At 39.8% G+C, this 18835-nt stretch overlaps 1 protein-coding gene across 1 annotated transcript in view; it reads right to left on the bottom strand.

Annotated features, from left to right (window-relative positions):
* Nucleotides 1-17000, bottom strand: part of LOC114031827 (ras-related protein Rab-31) — a 182910-nt gene extending 165910 nt beyond the window's left edge. Inside the window, exon 1 of the mRNA XM_027846962.1 lies at nucleotides 16705-17000. Coding sequence (XP_027702763.1) covers nucleotides 16705-16743 — 39 coding nt within the window. The 5' untranslated portion in view covers nucleotides 16744-17000. The remainder of the gene's footprint in view (nucleotides 1-16704) is intronic.
* Between the last annotated feature and the right edge of the window lie 1835 nt (nucleotides 17001-18835).

Here is an 18835-nt window from a genome sequence, read left to right as displayed (position 1 = left end):
TTCAAGGTCTAATTCAAATTCATTCTGTTCATTGGAAAGAACTAGCTTCCCTCCCTTGAAATCCTATGCCACTTATTGTCAACCTCCCATGTTCCCAGGGACTCAACAGATTTGTGGGGTACTTAGTAACAGGGCTTTAGCCCCACTGCACCTCAGAATGCCTAAACTCAAGCAATCCACCAGCACCCTCAGCCTCCTTTAGTAGCAAGGATTACAGGCAGATGGACTAGAATAGGGAAATATTTGAGTCACAAGACCAATCAGAAGGTTACTGCAATAGTCCAGACATGAGATGATGAGAGAGATGACACTGTCAGAGGAGAGAAAAGTGAGTATACAAGAGATACTACAAAGGTAGAATCAACAGGTTTTAACAAATAATTGGTCAAAATGCTATCCACCTCCAAAGAAAAGAACTGGGGAATTCTGAATACAGATTGAAGTATACTTTTTTAATTTTTCTTGGGTTGCTTTTGCTTGCATTTTCTTTTGCAAGATGTCTAATATAGAAATATTTTTTTCATGACTTCACACATATAATCATTATCACATTACTTGCCTTCTCAAGAAGCAAGGAGGGGTGGGAAAGAGGGAGAGAATTTGGAAATTAATATTGAAATGATTGTTAAAATATTTTTACATGCAAATGGGGAATATTAAATGAAATAAATAAAAATATACTTAAAAAACAATTTATTGGTTATGGAGGGGGAGCGAATGATGGTGAAAAGTCTAGAATGACACCTATGTTGCAAACCTGGGTGACTAGGAGGATGGTGAAAAAGTAAACAGTAATTAGGAACTGGGGACAAAGGGAGGGTTGGAGGAGGGGAAGATAAGGAATTCCATTTTGGACATGTTGAGATATCTACAGCACATTCAGTTCCAGATGTCCAGTAGACAGTTGAAGATGTGAGACTGGATCTCAGGAGAGTTGTTAGGGCTGGATAAACAGATCTGAGAATCATCTCCATAGAGATAAGTGATTCCATGGGAACTGATGAGAGATTACCAAGGGAAATAGCATAGAAGGAGAAGAGAAGAGATCTCATCCAGCACAGAGCCTTGGGGAACACCTGTGATTACTTCGCATGACCTGGACAGAGATCTAGCAAAAGAGATTAAGAAGGATTGGTCAGACTGTGCCACAAGCCTGAAATGCACCCTTCCTTACTTCACCCTCTTAGAATTCCTGGTTGCCTTCAATAGTCAAGTACCACATTCTGCATCAGACCTTCCCTGGTTTCCCAGCTGCTAGTGTCTTCCCCTGTGAGGTGATCTTGTATCTGTTTTGCATGTGTTTTGTATGTGCCTATATATATTCGTAGTTGCTCTTCCCCCATAGAATATAAATTCTTTGAGGGCAAAGACTATTTTTTTTTTATTTGTATCCCTGGGTCTAGTAAAATGGATGGCACTTAGTTGGTGTTAAATAAGTCCTTGTTAAATGATCAGTAGTGCCCAGATTATAATACCCATTTTATAGATGAGGAAATTAAGGCTTAAATTGGTTAAGTGACTCGTGCAGGTCAAATAGTGTCAACTAGAATATAAGCTTGAGTATCCTAATTCCAAAAGCAGCACTCATTAGATGATACAGAGGATAGAGCACTGGACCTAGAGTCAGGAAAACTTGACTTCAAATCTAGCCTCAGACACTTACTAGCTTTGTGACTTCGGTCAAGTCACTTACCTTTCTGCTTCAGTTTACTCATCTATAAAATGGGAATAATAATAGCATCTACCTCCTAGGGTTGTTGTGAGGCTCATATGAAATAATATCTGTAAAAACACAGCACAGGGCCTGGCATATAGTAGGCACTATATAAATGCTAGCTATTATTATTGTTATTATTGTTTGTATCTTGTCACTAGACTTGATGACTCTGGAGGAGAGACTGAGGCTTACAACTTTACAAAACTGTGCTTCCCTTAAATCCAATTCACTTGCAAGTGAAGATATCACCCTCGTGAAGCCATTGGTCCTCTTTGAAAATGAAGGAGAAACAACAAGAAAAGAATGAGGACAATGTGCATAATTAACACTGTCTCCTTCACTCTTCTTTTTTCCACTATGTTGGTGCCCTAAGAGTGTTAAGATATGCTGGATTTCTGTAAAGAACAAACTTAAGCTCACTGAGGAGACATGAGAAGATACCTCTCCACTCCTTTGCAGAAGTGGCAGTCTGTGAATGCATAGCACTGTATATAAGACTGATATTTTGAATGTGTTGTTCAGTTTTGCTGAATTTTCTCTCACTTTCATCTTTTTTCTTAATTTTATGTTAAAAGAAATGGCCCTTTGGGAGAGGGGAAGGGCATGAATACAGCAAAAATTAAGTTTGCAAAGATAATAATTTATTTTTTTTAATATCCTGGATTTCCCCCATTTTACTTTGTCAATTTTCATTAGGGATTTTGAAGAGGATTAACAATAAATTTAAACGTTAATCAAGTCTTTAAAATTCTTTTGTTGTAGGAAGACAGCAAGGGTGCTGGATTGAGAGTCCAAGAACCTGGATTCAGATACTGACTCTACTGCTTATTATCTGTGTGACTTTAGGCAAGTCACTTGACCTCTCTGTACCTCAGTTTTCTCATCTGTAAAATGAGAGGATTGGATTCTATTATTTTATTTTGAAATTTTTGTCTTAATAATTGTTGTTCAGTAGTTTTAGCCGTGTCTGACTTTTTATGACCGCATTTGGGGTTTTCATGGCAAAGGATCCTGAAATGAAAGTGCTACAAGTTATAGGTAGCAATAATGTTGCAAGACTTTCCAAACTAGTTTCTTAAAGCTAAATATAGCCTTCGTTGTTTCTGCCTCACTGTTTGACAAAAGCCCAGAAAACTGGAAAGCATTTTAGCATATGAGTCCCAAATGAATATTATGATTTAAGTATAAAAGGTCACAACATAAAGAAGTCCAAGAAATGGCTATGGCTACCAGACAAGTAATACAGAGAATCAATGGATAATTTTGATTGCATAAAATTAAAAAGTTTTTCCATGAACAAAATCAATGAAGTTAAAATTAGAAGGGAAACACGTAACTGGGGAAAAAAACCTTTGCAATAGTTTCTCTGATAACAGTCTCATGTCCAAGACATATAAGAACTGATTCAAATATATATGACCAAAGAACATGAATAGATAGTTGTCGAAGGAAGAAATTCAACTTATCAACAGTCATATTAAAAAAAGAAAATTTTTAAAAGAAATGTTTCAAATAATTACTAGAGAAGTTAATTTTTTAAAAAATGATGTTCTACCTCACACTCATCATATTGACAAAAAAAATTTTAAAAAGGAAAATGACAGTTGTTGAAGAAACTGAGGAAAAACAGGTACACAGTACACTGTTAGTGAAACTATGAATTGATTCAGCCACTATGGAAAGCAATTTGGAATTGTACTTCAAAAGCCACTAAACTATATACCTTTTGATCCAGTAATACCCTATTAGTTGTATGTCTCCAAAAGGATTAATAGAAAAAGGAAGGGGAAAAGCCACATTTGCAAAAACATTAATAATACCTGTATTTATTGTAGCAAAGATCTAGAAACTAAGCGCATATCTACATATTGAAAAAAGCTGAACAAATTATGGAATATGAATGTAATGAACTATTGTTGCTCCATAAGGAAGGAATGATGAAAAGGGCAGTTTGGGGAAAGTTTGGAAAGACTTATATGAACTGATTAAAGGTAAAATGAGCAGAACCAGAACTGTTTATATAATAGCAATATTTAAAAGAAAAACAAATTTGAAACACTTTAAATATTTGTTCAGTGAAATGACCAATCATCACTTCAGAGGACCAGTGATAAAACAGGCTATCCACTTTTTCCTGATAGCTGCAGAATGAGAGACAACTTTTTTTTAATTTTTAGGCAATTGGGGTTAAGTGACTTGCCCAGGGTCACACAGCTAGTCAGTGTCAAGTGTTTGGTCTGAGGCCCGATTTGAACTCAGGTCCTCCTAACTTCAAGGCTGGTGCTCTATCCACTGTGCCACCTACCTGCCCCGAGACAAATTTTTGGACATGATCAATATGAGAATTTGTTTTCCTTGACTGTATATATATATATATATATATATATATATGTATGTATGTATGTATAGATGTATATGTACATATATATTTTATATATACATACAGAGATGTAATATATGTATATCTACACACATACATAGGTTTATATGCAAGTATATGTATATATATATAATTTTTTTATTTTGTTTTTTTCCTTTTTTGATTGGGGAATTAAGGGCATAAAGAAGGGGCTAGCAATAGTATTGTCACAAAAGAAGAAAGGAGGGTCGTTGAATTTTTGTTTTATTTTTTTAAATTGAAGAGAAATTCAGAAAGAAAACACAGACAAGCAGAAAAGCTTTGAAAGTAGTACATTAAATTTACTATATAATTAACACAAAAAGCAAGTCCTGATCTGCATTAGGAAGAGAGTTTCCTCCCTCCCTAGGTATTACCTACAGTCCTACACCAGTGAAATCACAGATCTAGTCCTATAATATGTATCATTATCACCATTGTCATCATCACTCCATTATAGAGACTTTGGTAGTCTGCCATGTGTCCACCTTCTAACTCACAGTCCTCTCTTTTAATGGAATCATTGCTATTTTCACAGCAGAAAGGGGACAGTAGTTGAAGGTTTGCTCACTCTAGCAACCAGGAAGGATAGAGGCTTCCACCATTCCACTCCATAGAGACATCTTCAAGAAACACCTTCAGTTTTTGGCATAAGTATCCAGAGTCACCAACTCTTAACCATAGGGGTCCACAATGCATTCAACTTAGTCCAGAGAAAGATATAATCAATCAGAAGCAAATATTGCTGAAAAGCTTTTGAATGGGTCCTAATAAAACAGCTGGCTTCTGGAGCACAACACGAATACAGATGTAGAAAAGGTACTGGAAAGAAACCAAGATTCTGACTCCTCCTTTGTGAGTCACAATAGAATTTTACTGAAAGCACAAAGGGCTAGGCTTCTACAAGTTACTAATAAAGAGGAGAAAAGAAGAGAGGAGAGAAGAGGAGAGGAGGAGAATTTTGGCTCCATTTGGGCCTGTTAGCCTGGAAGTTGTAGAAATATCTATATTAACTAGTTGTCAAGACAACTCCAAGGCCAAATATAAAACTCTTCAGGATTCCAACCATAAGGAGCTTTTAAACATATCCATCTCCACGTACTACAGAAGAAATAATGCACTAGGAGAAAATCCCTTGCACCTCCTTCTTCTCCATGCCATGAGGAAGTGGGTGTTAGAAACCGCATACTGGGAAACCTTTGGGGTTTGAAAGTCTACTGCCTGAATCTCTTTTTAGGGCTTTTAAAAGATAATAATAATAAAATGGCTAACAATAGCTGTGATCCTCACAATAATCTGGGGAGGTAGGTGTTATTATTATCCTCATTTTACAGATGAGGAAACTGAGGAAAACAGAAGTTAAGTGACTTCCGCAGTCACACAGCTAGTAAGGGTCTAAGGCCTGGTTTGAACTCAGATCTTCATGACTCCAGGTCATGCTCTGTCCACCGGGTCACGTTTTCCTAACTCATTATTTTTAAGGTTATAATCTAAGTCATTTCCTAATACTAGTACAAATTAACAACCTATGTGCTTTACTTTCTTATTTTTTTCTTTTCTTTCTTTTTTTCCCAACTGGGTCTCCCTATCTCACCAACATGGAAGTGCAGTGGCCACTCATAGATTCACTGCCAGTACTGATTACACAAGAGCTTTGATCTGCTCCATTTCCACCCTTTTCCGGTTAGCCCCTTCTTGGCCAACCTAGTGGCTTCTTCCTTCCAAGTACTTACCATATTAGTGCCGGATACCCTAGAGTACTCCCAAATTCAAGAGACCTACCAGCTTCAGCCTCCCCCGTAGCAAGGACTATAGATCCGCACCACCACATGCAATAACGCTTTACAGTTTTCCCTTCCACATCTTGGGGGGTTAGGGGTGCAGTACCCCAGCGATCTGGACCCTCTTTTTGTACCAGAGAAGAAGTCTGAATTTCTTCTTTTTATTTTATGGGGTGTTTATGGTACCTTATTCAAAAATTTGAGTTAAGTATTTGGTCATGGGCTCTGTGCTGTCTGCTGGCTTTCCTGTGTTGTCTGCTGCTTCTACAAAATTCCCAAAAAATTCCCATTTCATTTCTTATGCCAGCCCATGACATATCAAAATCTCAATAGGGAAAGTTGTGATGTGGAAGGGATAACTGTACTGTCTACGTGACAGGCAAAAATGAGAGCCCTGTGGCTGTGGATGCCTGACAAAGACACTTCTCATCTAACTTTTGCTCACCATATCAACTCTACTCTTCTGAATGATCATCTCAGGAAGCACTGTGAGAATGACTTTGATTCTGCTGCAGCTCTGGAAGAACTCTCATTTCTAGAGGAAGACCTTAGCTGACCAATCACCAAAGAGAACCATGGACCAAAGTCTTGCTCTTACCCAAACGCCTCTGGGTTTATCCTCTGACTGAACCCTGTGCCTGGAACCACCCAGATCACCCTAAACCAGCCTAAACTGATCCTGGGAATGTGACCTTCACCAACATCCTGCTTCCCTGTTCCGTCCATTCCAAAAACTCCCCTCCCCTAAACTGCCCTTTTGTCTCCCCTACCCTCCCATGTGACTTTAGTCTTTAAAGACAGCTCTGTAATCCTATAAAGATGGGCACTCTTGTACTTCAATACTTGTAGTGTCCCAGTGTGCTCATTCCTGGGCAATTCCATATTAAAGATGCATTCCCGTTTTTTAACTCCTGACTCCTCTGGTTTTCTTTATACTGAGTGTGGGGTCAACAGCACATTCACAGGTTCATCAAACCTTTGGTCACTTGTTTAACTTATTTTCAAGAAAATTCCAGAGATGAAAAATTGAAGTTGAATATTTTCAACAGGTAATTTAAGTAAACCCAGATGATGCTTTTAAGTCCCTGGATTTCCAAAACCACTGAGCAGCTAGTCAAGGATAGTTAACTGGCCGTCAATGTCCCATACCGATATCATTCTGGTGGTCACTATGCAATACCAGGAGCTCAGACAATCCAATTCACTGTAAAATTTTCAAGACACAAGGAAATCAAGGGCCTAGGTAGTGGGTATTCCAAGCTTAAGTGAGACAAATAAAGATATCTTGAAGAGTGTCAATATGCCTCATTACTACCTCAGGCAGCAACACATATCCCCAATTTCAGAAATAAAGGCCTCTTGGTAGAAATTACTAAGCAGGGATGTGCAGGTAAATGTTTAACAACCAGCTTTCTTTTTTAAAAAATGTATGCAGGACACATTTTTAAGTTAAATCTGCATTATCAACATTTTCTACATCACTTTCTTAAGTTTAGACAATCAACAAGGCAATAAATCAAGTCTAGATTTATGACGTTTGCTGATTTCTGAGGCATAAATGCTCACACTGATAATTTAACTGGTTATAGCTGGCTCTAGCATACCTTTGTTACTAAGAGAAGGCTAGACCCTTATAAACATGAAGCTAAGGATAACTGCCTGGGTTTCTTGTGTCTCTACCCTGAGTTTTAGCCTAGAACAATGCTCTAAATCTTCATTAAACCACTTAAACACTTGACCAGTTGTGATTCTGCCAGTTCTCTAGTGGGGACTCATGAGCTGATACTTCCAAGGTCAATTTGGCACTTTCTATTTTTCTCATTTTTAGCATCATTAGATCTACTGGGATATCTGGGTGTTTAGGAAACAATATGGAAGCTTGGAGTGTTTGGGTTGTACTGTATACTTCATTTTTAGGTATAAATGAGATGTCAGATAATAGCACAATGAGTACCATCATTATTTATAGTTCTACTGAGAAAGGCCAATCAGGGGAGAAATGTAAGTCAGAGGGCATAGGTTAGAGGTTATTGACACATAGACTAAGATAAGGTTACCAAAGATAGCATGTAAAATGCACTGGATTTGGAGTCAAAGGACTTGGGTTTGAATCTTGGCTATGCCCTTACTACCAGTGTGACCTTGGGCAAGTTCTCTGGGTTAACTGGGTTAACTTCTCTGAATTTCTCTTTCTTTATCTGTAAAAAAACAATTAGTAAGTATTGGATTTCAATTTGGAATGATGCAAGGAAAGTGTTTAAAATGGAAGATGGTCACTTGAATAGGAGGTAGACCATCCAGCTCCCAAATGCTTACTCCAACACCAGACAGAATAATGATCAGGAAACTCAATGAGAACCTACAGTGACTTCTAACAGAAGAGGTCAGCCAGAAGCCCACAGGCAATAGGAAACAGGACCTACCAACAAACAGGGCAGAATAATCTTCCAGTTCATCCAGAGGCAGCCAGAGAAAGCAGCCAGCTTGCAAAGCTCTGTGTCTTGAGGCAAAAAGAGGGAAGCAACCATTTATTTTATTGTTGTTTTTAGGCAACTGGTGACTTACCCAGGGTCACACCGCTAGTGTCAAGTGTCTGATCTGGGACGGGATTTGAACTCAGGTCTTCCTGACTTCAGGGTTGGTTCCCTATCCACTGCACTACCTAGCTGCCCCCTGAGGCAACCATTTATTAAGCACCCATTATTTGCCAGGAACTATGACTAAGAGAAGGGAAAAGGAATAAACATTTTACATAGCACCTACTTATGTCAGGCACTGTACTAAGCACTTTACAAATACTATCTCATTTGACCCTCAAGTCAACCCTAGGAGATAGGTGCTAATATTAATCCCCATTTTACAATTGAGGTAACTGAGACAGACATACATTAAGTGACTTGTCCATGGTCACATCCTTAAGTAAATATGGAAGACAGATTTGAACTCAGGTCTTTCTGTCTCCAGGTCCAGCACTCCAACCTCTGAGCCACCTTGCCACACAGCAGCAATAATAAAGGTCTTCCAATGAAAAAGGGTAGTCAGAAAGCTTTGGGTGGAGACCTTGGAAGTGCCAGCAAGTGACAGCAACCAGCAGTAAGGACCAGAACATAAAGCAGCAGGGCTTAAACCAGGACACCCCAGGTCCAGGAATGCTGAAGTCCCTAGCACTATGTCCTGAGAATCCAGAGAGGACCCTGAAGGTGTAGTACTTTGAACTTCAAAGACCTAGCTGGGACTAATGTTAGGATAGAGGATAGATAGTGTCAAGAACCAAGATGACTGAAGGTGAAACCAAGTAGGGCTGGACTCCTCCAGCTAACACCAATACCAATACCAAAAGCATAGCAGGAGATTAAGCATGGCTCTAGAACAGAGCCCCAATTCAGGAACTAAAGCTGGAGAGATGAGTAAATTAAAGAAAACACCAATTAATAGTAAAAAAAAAAAAAAAGATTGTAAATCTAAAGATCTCCAACAGAGAGATCCATAACTACTGCAAAAAAAAAATCAAAGAAAAAATAGGCTTCCCATAAAAATTATATGAATATTAAGAAAAAATGAAGCAAGAGCTAAAAAAAAGTGAAATAAAAGCTCTTGAGGAAAGAACTAGAAGGAAAATAAATAGCTTAGAAGAGTACATGGTAAACTTTACTCAAGAAATGGCATCCCAGAAAACCAGAATAGTCCAAACAGAAATCATGAATCACGACTCTATGAAACAGCAAGAAATATTGAAATAAAATCAAAAGATTGAAAAAATAGGTGAAGATGTAAAACACTTGATATCAAAAACAAATGACCTAGAAAACAGGTCAAGGAGAAATAATTTAAGAATCACTGGTCTTCCCAAAAAAAACATGATTAAAAAAAAAGCCTGGGTATCATTATATTTCAGGAAATCATCAGTGATAACTGACGAGATTTGTTAGAACCAGAGGGCAAAATAAAGATAGGTAGAATCTGTCAATTATCTCCCGAAAGGAACCCCAAAAGGAAAAGCACTAGGCATGTCACAGCCAAAATCAAGAGTATTCATTTCAATCAAAAAAAAAAATACTTCCAGTAGCTAGATGGAAGCAGTTCAAGTATCTAAAGACTACAGTCAGTATCACATATGCCCTAGAAGTTTCTGCTGTGAACAATAAGAGATTACTAAAGACAAAAGATATAGGCTTACAATCAAAATAACTTACCCTGCAAAGTTGAGCATAATTCTACATGGAAAAAATATATCTTTAATAGAATAGAGGATTTTTCAAGCATCCCTGCTAAAAAGACCAGAGCTGGTTAGTAACTATAAAATATAAGCACAAGGATCCAGAAAAATCCTAGAAAGCTAAATTTATTTGATCAATTGAAAGGAGCCAGCAGATGATCTATTCTAGAGCTAACACGTCAATACAGGGATAAAAACAAGAGTTCCTTGAGAAGCTCAATGTTATCAAGTATACTGAGAGAATTAAATAAGAAAAAATCAAGAGGTCTTGGAGGAGGAATGGTTCTATTTTGAGGATCTAAAGAGGGGGAATTGAAGGAAGTCTACAGGAAAAGGTTGAAGAAGGAAAATAGGAGGACTCTACTGTTATCAAAGAGAAAGAAGTGAGTAGAACTTATTCTTTCTCATAATTGGAAAGTGTGAGAAGAGTATACAAGTGTGGGAGGAATGGGTATCAGGTGAAGCTCATTCTTGTCTAAAACAGACAAAGGAGACCTGAACAAATGAACACAAAAATTTGATGTAGAAAAACATCAAACTCAACAGGGAAAAAGTAGAGGTAGGGGAAGCAGAAATCATTATGAGGGAGGAGAATACTAATGATGGAATATCAGTAAGCAAAATGAGCCTTCTGATGAGGAGAGAAGTCAAGATTCAGGAGGGTGTTTTGGATAGACTTTAAACAACTGGGATATGGCTGAACAAACTGTCGTACTCAAATGTAACTGAACATTGCTGCACTGTTGACAAACGATGAAAGCGATGATTTCAGAGACCTTGGTGGCATAAACTGACAGTGAAGAAGCGGAACCAGGAGAACAATTTATTTAAGAACTGCAACATTGATTTTTTCTAAATGATTTTGAAAGCCTCTGGGGCAGTTAGGTGGTACAGTGGATAGAGCACCAGCCCTGAAGTCAGGAGGACCTGAGTTCAAATCCGGCCTCAGACTGAACACTTGACACTTACTAGCTGTGTGACCCTGGGCAAGTCACCTAACCCCAATTGCCTAAAAAAAGAAAAAAACACAAAAAAATGATTTTGAAAGCCTCAAGAAATCCAATCAATGTAGTGACCATCCAGAAGACCTATGATGAAGCATGTTATTTCTCTCCTAAGAGAGAGGTGAAAGCCACAAGGTACAGAAAGTAGCACATATTTTTGCACATGGCCACATTACAGTTTCGTTTTGATTGACTGTGTTTATTTGTCATAAGGAACTTTTTTCTTTATTTTCTCCGTTAATTGGGAGTGAGAAGAGATTTGGCAAGAAGTTAACAATACTAATGCCAAAAAAAGAGGCCCACTAAAATGATCTTTAAAATGTATAGAAGAGAACAGAAGGAATTTCAGGAGGAAGCACAGACAAGTAGTACTTTGGAAAATAATGTGTAGTGAGGACCTGAGTTCAAATCTGACCTCAGACCCTTGACATTTACTAGCTGTGTGATGCTGGGCAAGTCACTTAACCCTGATGGCCTCATCAAAAAAAAAAAAAAAGCAAAGAAAAAGAAAAGAATGTGTAAAATTCATATATGTGTATGTATCAAGTGATATAAAATGGAAATTCACAGATGAATCTTTTTATTTCCTACTATGTATATGGAAATGATCCTTTTTTGGTGCTAAAATTCATAATTTAAAAAAAATGTGAAGCACTTTGTCAACCTTAAGGCACTAAAAAAGTGATTATGCTGTTCATATTCTTTGACCAGCAATCTCATTTCTGAGCATGTACATTGAGAAAGTAGAATCCATTGATAAGCAAGCATACTATATGACAGGCACCATGCTAAGCCAAAGACAGAAACAAATGTCCAGAAGACAACGAAATACCTATAGTAGCACTCTTTGTGACAGCAAAGATCTATAAACAAAGTGAGTGACCACTGATTAGGAAATGGATAAAAAAAAACCTGCCATGGTAAATTAATGTAATGTAATATTTTGTATAGTAAACAATGAAGAATATAAGAAATTCAGAGAAACCTCAGAAGATTTATATGAATTGATACAGAGAAAACTGAGCAGAACCAACAAAAATATACACAATGACTACAATAATATGAATTAAAATATCACTAGAAAGAAAGATGGATTATGAATAATGGAAAAAAAACACTGAAAGTTCCAGAGAAAAGATAATGAAACATACCTCTTTTCTCACAGCAGAGAGGTAGGACAGAGGGGAAAGGGAAGAAGTAATAGGTTTTCTTTTGGGATGCTTTTGCTTAATTTGCGAACAAACGTTCGCAGTTTGTTTATTTGTTTTTATCACTGTCATTGAATCCCAAATAGTGATTCTATCTGGAGAAGTAAAAGGAAATTATTGTAATATAAAGACAAAAAACATCAAGAAAATGTACTTTAAAAATAAAAAAGGGGCAGCTAGGTGGCGCAGCAGATAGAGCACCGGCCCTGAAGTCAGGAGGACCTGAGTTCAAATCTGACCTCAGACACATAACACTTACTAGCTGTGTGACCCTGGGCAAGTCACTTAACTCCAATGGCCTCACCAAAAAATAAGTAAATAAATTTTTTAAAAATGGTTGGCTAAATGGCCTTTCAGTTCTAAACCTTTGAACCTGAGACATGTGCCCAGAAGAGGCTTTAAGACTACAAGACCACAGAATGATGTTCAACAAATAAGTACGATGTTAATAATATCTGTCCTCAGTCTAAATAAGGTAGAGAGGTATAATAACACTTAAGGTCAGCCCAACCTGGAGTAGGAGGAGTAGGCAGTCATCCAAGGGGGATGATTAGAGAGGTATTTCAAGGCTCCACCTTGGAAAAAATTTCTCAGACACTGCCCTTCACCTCCTACCTGAAACCCCTTCCACTGGAGCCCCTCCAATGAACTAGATAACAAAGGAAAGACATTGTCTCCAGAAGGTCATAAAAATGTGTTACTTGGAAAAAGAGAATGAATCCTGGGAATCTCCTTTAATTCCCTTCCATTCTTCACTATTTCAATAGATTTATGATCTCATCAGTGTGGATAATCTCAACAGAAGAGATTGTAATCCATCCATAAGTCCTACAGGTAGGCTCTACCCACCATTCAGGGAGACCTCCTCTTAAGTTTCCTGACATTATGTGTGTACCAATGTAGCACAATGGCTATCCAACCACTGCCATACTCTTCTTGTCTTCTAGTTTCATTTATAGGAAAAAATATCAATATTGCTACAACTCAGTTTCTTCAGTAGTCTATTGGCTGAGATCTTAGGGCAAGGACCTCACATTTAAAGGATCAACAAGTAAGTTAAGGTTTAGAAAACTCTGTAAACTATGTAATCCTTGGTACTATCTGCTCTGTTACCCTGTCATTTTGACTACAGAAGCTGATGAAGGACAATGAGGATTGACAGAGGGCCAATTTGCACTTTTCTTTTGTTTCTTGGGCTGCCAGGACCAAAGAATTCATCACTTAATGAATGGCCAGCATACTGGCAATGAGCCTTTCCATACTTAGCTCAACTTGCCCTTGGAAAGCAAACTCAATTGCATTAGAAGCCAGCCTTTCAAGTATAGTAAAACTCACCTAAGTTTACACTTCACTGGAATGTCCTTCAAGAGCCCAGGATGATTTCCACATCCTGATGAAACATCAAAGTAGAAATCCCATTACACAAATTAATTCTCAGATTAACTAAAAATCATCTTAGAATCATAGGTTTGTAAGTGATAGAATAAGGCTGTACTATTGGAAAGGATCTCAAAAGATTTCCTAGTCCAGCTCTCTACAGGTAAGGTATTATTATCCCCATTTTATAGATAAGCAACAATATCACACAACAAGAGAAGAATAGTACCCAAGCATTCTAATAAGCAGTAGAGAACTAGGTCCTTTGGGACATAAAAAGCTGTTAACCCCAAGAGGATCTATAATTCTGTGAGTATTGTATACACAGTTCTGGGCATCATACTTTCAGGGAACCATTATCTAACTAGAGCAGGAGTTACTGCCTTTTTTGTGAGTCATGGACCCCTTTGGCAGTTTGGTAAAACTTATAAATTCCTCAAATTAATGAAATTTTAAAATTCATAATTGAAGGAAATGATATGTTTCAGTTAAAGGTTAATGAAAATAAAGACATTTTCTTTTATCCAAGTTCATTGACCCCCCCCCCCCACTCCAAATCTATCCACACACCCTTGGGGAGTCTGCATAGCCAAATTAAGAATCCCTGAACCAGATAGTATCTAAAAGAGGATGACTAAGGGTAGATGGGGCAACTAGGTGGCACAGTAGATAAAGCTCTGAGCCTGGAGTCAGGAAGACTCATCCTTCCGAGTTCAGATCTAGCCTCAAACACTTACTAGCTGTGTGACCCCAAGCAAGTCACTTAATCCTGTTTGCCTCAGTTTCCTCATCTGTAAAATCAGCTGGAGAAGGAAATGGCAAACCACTCTAGTATCTGCCAAGAAAACTCCAAATGGGGTCATGAAGAGTCAGACACAACTGAACAACAAGATAGAAGGGGTTTGGAAATCATGTCATATAAGGAACAATTGAGATGGAGATGTTTATCCTGGAGAATAAGACTGAGTAGGAGCATGATGGGTATAAAATACTTGAATAGCTTTTATGTGAGGGAGGAAACTAGATTTATTCTAGGTTTCCTTCAAAGGACGGAGTTATCTAGTGTATTGGAAAAAGCATTAGATTTAAATCAGAAGACTGGATTCAAATCTAGGCTCTGTCACTACCTATTCGATTTCAGACAAATCATTTTATCTCTTGAGACCTCAGTTTCCCTCTCTGTAAAATGAAAGGATTAGATCAAATTATATCTAAGATATCTTCCTGTTCTAAAATCCTATAATCCTTTGTCTAAATCCTTTGTCAAAGGGGAGTCACAAAACAGAACAGTGAAAACTTGCCCTCCTTCATAGCTCTCCCTAAGGCCAGCCCTACTCATACAACCTAAGTATGCTTCCAATACTTTCAACTACTTAAGGTACCACATTCCTTCTAGGTTCTTGATAGCCTTTCTGAAACTGAAATGATCCCTCAAAAGGAGACATAAAATTCCTGGAATTTATGTCTGGACAATATTAGAATCTCTGGCATAAGGATGAGGGAAAAAAGAACCTACTAATGTGCACTCTGATAAAAGTCACTGGAGATGGACTAGAATAACATACAAACATTTAATTTTGCACAATTGAGTGAAAGAGACTGATGGGGTCTTTACTGAGGATATGACAAAGGTTATATGAGAAGAGAAGGCTAAGTAAGCTAACCCCATACAATCCAGCCAGAGATTCCAGAATCCTCCTCAAAACACAATCCAGAGGGCACTACAGTTTTGTAAATACAAGTCTATCCTAATCTTCTCCCTACAAAAGCCACAGGGTGGATAGAGACTTAAAAAGATCATTTCCTCTTATTCACTTCTTGGAAATCTACTGACAGCTCATAGTTAACATTTCTTTGAGGCTAACAAGAATGTGTTCCCTTTTGCTGCTTTTGTTAGTGGAGGGAGGCAGTTTTCTTGGAGACGAGATTAGTTGGACCCAGCTAGCAAGAGTCCACAGATGTCAAAAGCTGCCGCATCTTTGCTTGGGGCGGGGGGGGGGGGGGGGTTGCCAAGACACTGTCCTATTTAAAGAACCATCTTTGAGGTAGGGAGCAAGGACCGGTGCAGAGGTGGGATGAGATCAAACAGAAAAGCCCTAGATCCTGAACTCTGGGCGAATGTCCCGTTGGAACTTTCGGAGTTGGCTTTTCCATCTTTGGCAGCTTAAACAGAGTTCTTCTTTATGCTAAGAAATCAGATTTGAGAAAGAGGGGAAGTAGTAAATGTGTGTGTGTGTGTGTGTGTGTGTGTGTGTGTGTGTGTGGAGGGGAGGTGGGGGAACGAAGCCTTTCTTAGCCTGCTGATTTAACCACCACACAAAAGGCTTCCAGACCAACCACATACTTTCTTATCCACCCTCCCAACCACTGCAGTACTCGGAGTTTAAAAACACTTAATGGATATCTTAACCTGCGTTTGTTTGTTTTTTTTAAGTAAATAAGTAAATAAACGAAATCATTCCCAATGGGATGAAAGAGAATTTCAGGCTACTCTGAAAACTAATTTACTTTCAGCCGGAAGGAAATTATCAAAGGCAATGGAGAAAGCCCCTCCAACAAGGCTAGGAGTAACGGAGTGGAGGGAAAAGCACTCCAAAGATGGAAACGGGACTCCCCGGTACCCTCGCTGGCTGATGGAGAGCAGTTCCGGGGGCACTCTTCCCCGAGGGGACCCCTCCAGTCCCAGGGCAGCCCAGTTACAGGAAGCCCGACCAGCGAAGGTAGCCAAAAGAGGCAGGCAACAAGCCAAGAAAGCTCCCTAGGCCCGCTTCGTCCCGGGACCCCAGCTGGGGCGGGGGCGGGGGGGGGGGCGGAGGTGGCGAAGGCCAGAAGGCAGTCTAGGCCCCCCGGCTTACAGGGGGCTGGGGGGATGCCTGCGGGAGCATCCCCCCACTCCGAGATAGGGGCAGGGGTCTCGAGGCCACGGCCGCCCCCTCTCGGCTGGAAAAAGCCGGTCCCCTCAGCTCGTCTCCCCTGGGAAGAGCCGCTGGCACCAGGACTCACCCCGAGAAGACACACTTTCAGCTCCCGTATCGCCATCATCTGCTTGGGGCTGGGGCAGGGCAGGGGGCTTGCATTCTCCGGGAGGAGTCCCCCGAGTGTCCCGCGCAGCCAGCGCCGCCGCCGCCGGCTCCTCTCTACTGGTCGGGCTCTCTCTTTCTCTCTCTCTCTCTGTCTTTCTCTCTTAGCCAACCAGGGAGCGGAAACCAGCTGCTGCTATTTCTGGGCAGCCCCAGCCCCAGCCCCAGCGCCGCCACCACCACTACCACAGCCTCCCACAGCAGCCGCCGTGGACGATCACATGTCTGCAGCGCTAATCTTCTTTCCGAGGCTTCGGGTCTACCGGCTCTCGTACCCTAAACTCCAACGAGCTTACTAGTCGAGACGCCCTCTGGGGTTCACTTGGTACCCGGAGCAGAGACACCTCCGTTGCTATACGTGATACCCCTAACTCAAAACAACGCTGCAGTCCAAATCCCCTGGACTCCTCGTCCCCCACTGCCCCAAATCTCGACAATCTAACAACCCCAGTGAAATGCCACTCTGGGTTCTCAACGCAGTCCGAGCCAGCCGAGTGTTGGGCTGGCCTATGGGTGAATTTTATCTGTATTAGTGTATCTCTGAAATGAGCGTGGTGGGAGTCAGGAACTGGCTGTTTTCTGAAGGCTCGACATCCTCGTTCCACCACTCCCGACTTCCTTACCTCCTTCTCTCCCCACACCCCCACCCCAAAGCCCCCAGCAGCAAGACAACAGTTTTCCCAATACAACATTAAAGTGGACTTTAAAAGCCTCTTTGGAATCCAAGGAAATACCTCTCCACTGTGGGAGTCCGAAATAGAAAACAAGTGTCATCTTGGAGGGTTTGGATACAAGGAGGATATCCCTGTTTCACAAAGAAAATCCTACAGTCCACAGTATCCTAACTCTCCAAAGCAATGCTTTCAGAAAGAGTATCCTTATCTTTTGTTAACTACAGTAAGGGGAAAAAAAAATCCCGTGAAGAAATACTGCTTCCTCTTCTACCTACATGTTGCCTGGGTAGCCTCACAAGCTTCTACTATTAACCATATGTAAGAAGGGAGAAGTTAGGCAGGAGGAAATGAACATGGAAGCTACCTTGTCACTTGGCATGGATTGGACGTCATGTAGTCACCACCACCCCCACCACTGATATCTTTCCACGTTGTATGAGTGATCCTGGGGCAAGCAGTTTAGATCAGATTTAAAATCAAATAATTCCAGATGAGCCATCCTAACTCACTTAAATCAAATTGTCTCACTTAAAAACAAAGAAACAACAACAACAAAAAACATTAAAAAAAAAAAGACAATACTCCATAAGGTGGGGCTCTACCAAAAGAGATTTGACATACTGAGGGTTTAGTGGAGTAGGTTGGATCTCTTACTGGATAGTGAGGAGTTATTTTCTAATCCACTTTTTCTGCCATTTCACTTGTCTGACTCTTTGTGAGTCCATTTGAGGTTTTCTTGGCAAAAATACTAAAGTAGTTTGCTATTTCCTTCTCCAGCTCATTTTACAGATGAGGAAACTAAGGCAAACAGGATGAAGTGATTTGCCCAGGTTCATATAGCTAGTGTCTGACGCCAGATTTGAACTCAGGTCTTCTGGACTTCAGGCCCCCTCTATCCATTGTGCCACTTAGCTGCCCTTCTAATCCACTCCAAGGGCCAATTTGATGTCGGGATAGCCTACCTCTCTTGTTGGTTCATCTGGTATTGAGGTGAAGGAGAGGGAAAAGCTAGACTACTTACCTGCCAAGCATGAGGGAGTCAGGATAGCTCCCTTAAGATTTTTTTTAATTAACTTAGCTGATCTGGACTGCTCACCATAGCATAAATTTTCCAATTATAAATATTGGGAAGAAAGCAGAAGTATTGAGGCCCAATCTTGGATTGGCTTTCCTCATTTCAATCAAGTGACAATGGGTTTGTCTATATTCTGTTCGGGTAAGCGTTTATCAAATGTTTCAAAGTCTGGATATCCTGCTGGGAAAACTCATCATTAAATTGAACTCTACAAAGAACTCCCTTATCAACCCTTCCTAGAAGTTGAGTAATATCTGCAAATCTAAATAACCAGTTGTAACACAACTTTGCATGTGCCCAGATCA

This window comes from Vombatus ursinus, unplaced genomic scaffold (assembly GCF_900497805.2).
Source record: "Vombatus ursinus unplaced genomic scaffold, bare-nosed wombat genome assembly UNPS02015255.1, whole genome shotgun sequence".
Lineage (NCBI taxonomy): Eukaryota > Metazoa > Chordata > Mammalia > Diprotodontia > Vombatidae > Vombatus > Vombatus ursinus.
This window is presented reverse-complemented; position numbering and strand designations above follow the sequence as displayed.